General features: G+C 49.9%; 2 protein-coding genes across 11 annotated transcripts in view; both read left to right on the top strand.

Moving 5' to 3' along the window:
- LOC101071632 (piezo-type mechanosensitive ion channel component 1) overlaps positions 1–498 on the top strand; it is a 43458-nt gene extending 42960 nt beyond the window's left edge. Inside the window, exon 55 of the mRNA XM_029832472.1 lies at positions 1–498. This exon is cut by the window's left edge and continues 645 nt beyond it. The gene's annotated coding sequence lies outside the window, so the exon portion shown is untranslated.
- A 677-nt stretch (positions 499–1175) lies between these two features.
- Positions 1176–5961, top strand: LOC105418826 (uncharacterized). 10 transcript variants are annotated; one of them, XM_029832484.1, is made up of 10 exons: positions 1181–1512; positions 1684–1872; positions 1962–2077; positions 2149–2256; positions 2307–2869; positions 3036–3543; positions 3941–4008; positions 4154–4250; positions 4321–4436; positions 4789–5961. In XM_029832484.1, the coding sequence occupies exons 4-10, from the start codon at positions 2241–2243 to the stop codon at positions 5233–5235; spliced, it is 1815 nt and encodes a 604-aa protein (XP_029688344.1). In that variant the 5' UTR covers positions 1181–1512; positions 1684–1872; positions 1962–2077; positions 2149–2240; the 3' UTR covers positions 5236–5961. The 10 variants fall into 10 exon arrangements, with proteins under 10 accessions (XP_029688349.1, XP_029688344.1, XP_029688343.1 ...); XM_029832483.1 differs by having other exon boundaries at positions 1684–1857; XM_029832487.1 differs by lacking the exon at positions 1684–1872 and having other exon boundaries at positions 4789–5209; positions 5285–5961.
- Positions 5962–6273: the final 312 nt, after the last annotated feature.

Consider the following 6273-nt stretch of genomic DNA (forward strand, 5'->3'; position numbering starts at 1 on the left):
ATCGTTAGCACTTGATGAATCAGCAGTTTGGTTGGTTTCAGAACTGCTCGTCTTGTTTTTGAAATGTTTGAGGCTTCTGTTAAGTTATTGATCAAGTCACCTTTCTGTCATTTCTCTTACAAGTTGTAAATTCCTCTGGTTGCTTAAGTTTTGATGCTGAATAGTGTTTGAAGCTAAATTAATTTTCCTATAGAACAGAAGTCTACACTTTTTAATGAGATGCAAATATCAAATAAAAATAGAGAAAATAGAGTTACTTTTTTAATGCTCAGACCTCTGCTGGGGAGGAAGGAAAACTCATTGGTTTAGAGGCTTTACCAAAATATGTTCCTCAATAAAATTTGGGGGGGACTCCAAATGACTTTGACATAGAAACAAGACACAACAGGACAGGGACACTCCCCTCAACTGTATAACAACATCCCCTGTTGATGGGCAGAATGCTAACAGTTGTGAAACTATTAGTTTAACGTTTTATGAATAAACTCTGAGAACAAAGGGTTGTTTGTTGTTATTAGGCGATCGGAATTCACCAGACACACGGGAATGTTGTCTTTGGCATTTCCCTGATAGAGTAACAGTATTCACAGTTATGGCTTTTAATGGACCTGGAAATTTACTGTCCCATTCTTGGACACGGCCCGAAACACTGTCAAAGTCACGCAGAAGACTTCCCACCATCCATTTAGCTGTTTTTACCGCCACCCAGTCCCTTCTCCCCTGCAGTCAAGACCACCATGCACCTATCAACCATCTGAGCTCCTTTGATTTCCTGGAATTCAAAGCCATGGCTCTCAGCTGGAAAAGGGTGGCTTACCTTCCCCAGGTTAGAGGCAAAGACCAGAAATAAACATCTGTTTTTGCCTTTTGTATGTATAACACCCGTATAACACCCATAATGGTTCATTTAACAGCATTATAGTTGTGCGCTTGTACTCCAGTATTCTGCCTTTGCTTTATATTACCATTTCATATAACATTGTAAATATCTTGTCCACCCCCTTATCTGTATTTTTGCAGCGATTATTCTTAGTTTTACCCTATTTTACTTCTCCTAGAAGAGTTCTTCTCGTTTCTTTTTATAACACCCGACCCTACTTGCAAAAAAAAAAAATGTGATTCTGCCTGCAGTTCCCCTCCCGCCCAGGCAGTGGCGCTACAAGATCGCGCGAGGAGCTGCAACTGTAAGGAAAATAGTTTCCTGCGCGCACACATATTTTCACATGAAATGAGCTGAACTATCGGGCGGATATTTATGTGCAAACTCTGCCGAAGCTGTGAGCGGCAGCCACGAAGGAGCGACGGTGTGTGTGAATATATGCGGACACCGAGATGGACCCGCGGAACCAGCGGAACCAGCGGAACCATCTGTACGCCGCCGCGCCGCCGTTTGGATCCGCGCACAGCCGCGAGCCTCCGGTGAGCTCCGGGGGCTTTCGTGGTGCCCCCTTCGGCCACCTGCCCCCTGCAACAGCCCGGCCTTTCCGTCATCACCAGCCACGTTTCGCCACGGTAGGTTTTTACATGATGAATTAAACGTATTTTAGTCTTCTGAGGATCTGGAACATTAATATTGATGTCATCAATTTCAAACACTGTATTTTATGGTGAGTGTAGCCTATTATGGGCTATGAGTGGAGGCAGGAATTAACCATTTCTTTATGCATTATTTATATTATATAGCCATCTGTCCTGTGGAAATGGAATTAGAGGCCAATAAACCTGGGTTGGAACCTGGTTTTCTGGTAGTTTGGGTAGATGAAAGGTGTCAAAACTGGTCTGAACTTGCTCAAAGAATAAGAGATGCTGGACCCCAACGTGATGAAATCCAGGGGAACACATGCCTGTTTAACTTTGGTCAAGTTTTTAAAAGTTCTGCTTCAGCTTTGACATATTGCAGCACTTCTGATTGTCAAATCCTGAATTAGGTACTCATAGTGTAAATATGTAAATGCTTCCAGCCCCAGTGCAGCAGTTACCCTGCAGATTATTACGCAATGATTGGCCTGGGACGCCCACACCAGAGGCTCCCACTGTGGACACCCACCCCGGCACCGTGTCCTCGTCCACACCTCAGGTACGGACTCAAGGGACATGAAAGCTCAAGATACCGTTTAGTTTTTAAAATGAATGTATTCTCATTTCTAGTGACAGAGCCAGTGAAGAGTTTCTGAGATGCATCGCAGCCAACGAGCCTCTCCCCCATTACCTGAAGGAGAACCTGGACTACAGCCTGGCTGATGCCTTCAGCCAGAGGGCAAGCCGCGCACGTGCGAGCAGGGCAAGAGCCGCGCACGTAGCCGGAGCAGGGGCAAGAGCCGCGCACGTAGCCGGAGCAGGGGCAAGAGCCGCGCACGTAGCCGGAGCAGGGGCAAGAGCGGCGCACGTAGCCGGAGCAGGGGCAAGAGCCGCGCACGTAGCCGGAGCAGGGGCAAGAGCCGCGCACGTAGCCGGAGCAGGGGCAGGAGCGGCGCACGTAGCCGGAGCAGGGGCAAGAGCCGCGCACGTAGCCGGAGCAGGGGCAAGAGCCGCGCACGTAGTCGGAGCCGGGGCAAGAGCCGTGCACGTAGCCGGAGCAGAGGGAGGAGCAAAAGTCACGCACGTGGAACGAGTGCACTGCAAGAGAGAGGGCAGCTGTGGTAGTTGGGGTCAGAACCAGATCAGTAGTCCAATACAGAGCAGGACCAGAGGTCAGAGGTCAGGTAGCAGCGGTGAAATGGACCAGAATAAAAGAGGAAACAGGAGCAGCGTTGACCAGGATGAAACCTCCCCAGGAGGTTCTCTTCTAAAGGGCCTGCAGATGGTTCTCAGCAGCCAAGAACTGGGAGGGCGGTTTTCCAACCTGACGGATGCACTTCTGGGGATGAAGGTGAGTCGGCCCACACACCTCAGTCCCTAAAGTCTACGTTTTGCAACCACTGATCAGGATGAACCAGGTCAAATATTCTCGTAGCTACCATGTTGCTTCTGGATCTTTCAGTTTTAAGTTAATATGATCTGAAAACGACCATTGAATGTGACCTTTTTCTCCGCAGGCCTTCGGTGAGAGCAAAGAAGAGCAGGTTCCCCTGGGTGGACAGCAGGAGACTTCAGGGGAGGACCTGATCACCTTACCTCACGATAGAGTCGGCAGTGACTTCTTTTGGCTGCAGGCTCCAAATCAAAAGGACTCTGGAGTCCATAAAGATGAGGCACTGGGAGCGGAGGAGTCCTTCTTGTATGGGAAGGAAGCGGCCAGTCGGTCGTTCTCTGAGACCTCCTGTCGGGAGAAACCTGGCGGAGCTCCGGAAACGAGCACCTTTGGTGGCGTTGAGGATCTCCTGAATGTACAGCAACATCTCCAGAACACTTCAAGGATAGCATCAGCTCTTCTGGACAGCAGCACGTGTGAGAGGATCAAGAGCGTATTAAGCTGTCTGGGCTCAGCACACGTGGTGACGGGACAGGAGCCCGAGGAGGAGCCGCTCCTCAGTCCAGCCCCGACAGCTTCACCGCTCACCGGTCAGCCAAATATGCTCCAAGCTCTCCAGAGCTCCATCACGGGTGAGGACCTTGGATTTGAAGGTTTTGTCCTGTTTATATTTTAGGTTTGACATCGGCCTCGTTGCTGTGGGTGTACCTGCAGGATCCCTCCAGGTTAGTGGATCGATCCAGTGATCACCAGTGGAGTCCGAGCAGGTCGATCGGCTTGAAATGAAGCTCAGAAGTTGCCAAAAACGTGTGTTTGTTTGAGAAGCACTGAGAGAAATGAATGAGAGCAACAGCCAGAGCGGAGCCGAGTTCTGATTTTAAGGCAGTAATTCCCAGAGCTGGGTCCGTTTCCTTGTCTGTCTCAGGCTCGTTGGGGAAGAGTCAAAGTTATTTAGGAACACGGATGAAAGGCTGCAGTGTTTTCTGGCTGCTTTTCATGTTTATGCAGATGTTTGCTTCCCTCCCGCAGCAGCGCAGGAGACCTGCTCACAACTAGATGGAAATCCCACATCCCAGATTCCTGCCGGTCAGCACCAGGTAAGGGATTTCTGCTGCACCTCACTCCAGCGCTTCCCAACCTCGGAGCGGCGTTGGTAGCCACTGGCACGATGACTCAGCAATAAAGAAGCAAAATTCTAACCTTCAAATAGCAACAAGTCTCCATTTTGAAATTGTTTTCCAGATGGACAAGGAGGAGGACAGAAGCCGGTTAAAGCGAGCCACAGCCGGTAAAATGGAGGTGCTGATGAAGGAACTCCAGAAATTAATGAAACATAATGGTAAAAGAATTAGCATCTTTAGCAACAGCATCCTTCTTCGGTCCATCTGAAATATCGCGCTGACTTGCAGGATTTAGCTTTTTGACCCCAGTAATTGGATTCTACTGCCAGAAGTGTGAGGAGTTCTTTGGAGACTGGAGCAGTGCTGAGAATCATGCAGCGACCCACTGTTGTCCCTGCAGCGCTGTGAGTACCTTTGGGTCAGAAGCCGGGCCGGTGCACCTTAGTCCAGGGACGAGGACGCCGGAGCGTTGCCTGAGTGAGGAGGGTGGTAAACTGATACTCAACCCCGTCGACCAGGCAGGTGTGATGGCTTTAAATGTGTCGGAGGCTTTAATGTGCTCACTAATGACGCCGATCCCTGGATGGAGGTTAATAATGAGAAACGCGGTTAGTTCCTCACAGCCCTGTTGGTGAGGATGGCAAAGATCCTGAGGGACAAAAGAGGATTTTAACCAAGGTCGCTGCTCTGTTTGCTGCTTCTTTAGGTTTTAGCTCTTTTCTTAAGTGTGTGTTTTCTACCTGTTGCCTGTTTAAGCAGGAGGTGCGTCTGGACAAGTGTGGCGGTAGAGACGGGAGCACGCAGCGACACCCCGCAGACAAGGAAGGTCACGAGGACCCCCGTTACCGTGGCAACCCAGGGGAGCAGACGGTAGATGGAGAGTGGAGAGAAGAGCGGGATCACAGAAACAGGCATCACCCCGACCACAGGAGCAGGAAGGAAAGCCTTTTCCTGGAGGAGGAGGTGAAGAAGGAACGGATGCTAATAACAGTCTCCCAGGAACCTGAACCCCCCTCACACAGAAAGGACCCGCAGGCCCCCAAGGTCAACACGGCAACCATGGTTAGCAACTCAAAGTGCTCCAGCAGTACTTTAGAGGAAAATGAAACCAGTGGCAAAGAAAAAACAATAAAAACAAAATCCCACAAGAAGAAGAAGAAGAAGAAGAAAATGCATGGTAAAAAGAAGAACAAGGAGTCCTGACACTTCCCTTTTCTTTCTTTAACTGTATGTGTATGTTTTTCTCATGCAGCTCTAAATTGACTGGACTTCTTCCTGTTTAGCGTGCGTCACCTAACCCAGGAGCTACCTAAAGACCTGCTTCTACTCTGTTTCCCCTCTCCTAAATCCGCGTTCCCAGATTATCTGTGCTGAGGTTGATGGAGACCAGATGTGAGGCTTCGACCCTCCGGGAGTCTCCGGGACTCTGCTTGGATTTGGTGCTGCAATTTATTCATTCAGGGACACGTGAAAAGCACCACAAAGTCCAGGAGAAGTCTGAGCAGGGGCAGGAAAAACTGCCTTTTAACAGGAAGGAACCCTGAGCGGGCCCAACTGATGATAGAACTGAGGAATCCTCCTCTGCTGGGCTGGTGTTGGTCAGCAGCCGTTGTGTCGTTGTGCTGAGGTCAGCGTTTGTAAGGCAAGCCACACTTGTCTTTAGTTCCCCCCCGCTGGGAGGACTGGTGCTGGCAGCTGTTTACCGCCACCTCCAGCCTGTCCCAACACCTCCCTCACAACAAGATTTCCCACAATCGCAGGCTGCTAGCGGGGCGAGTCTCAACCTGCTTCCAGCTGCATGTGTTCCAAAAAGCAGCCTTCAGTCCTCTTCCTGCTGCACTCGCTTACCTCATCGTCCCAGCGACACCTTGACTTTCTGACTCGCTGAAATACCTGATTGGGAAATAAAGTCTGTTTTTCTACTGAAAACCACCAGCCTGTTATGACCTGTAATGGTTCCTAGAGGGAGGAAATAGAAAAAGAAATTGTGCCTTTGAGAACTGTGTATTCCAGTAAAGTTGGGTGTGAATGTTTATCTCAGGTCTGCTTGGAACTGGGTCGACCAGTATGTTGGTACTGGTCTGTGGTTGAAGGTGACGCACGTCCCACATCACAGGCGCTCCCCCCGAGGACGTCCCAGCAGGTTTCAGCTCAACCATACAGGTGAAGCTAACGGTGCTTAATTCTTCAGACTGGATTGTAGGCTGATGTGCTCCAGCTCCCAGTCCAGCTCCCAGTCCA

This window comes from Takifugu rubripes, unplaced genomic scaffold, assembly GCF_901000725.2.
Source record: "Takifugu rubripes unplaced genomic scaffold, fTakRub1.2, whole genome shotgun sequence".
NCBI lineage: Eukaryota > Metazoa > Chordata > Actinopteri > Tetraodontiformes > Tetraodontidae > Takifugu > Takifugu rubripes.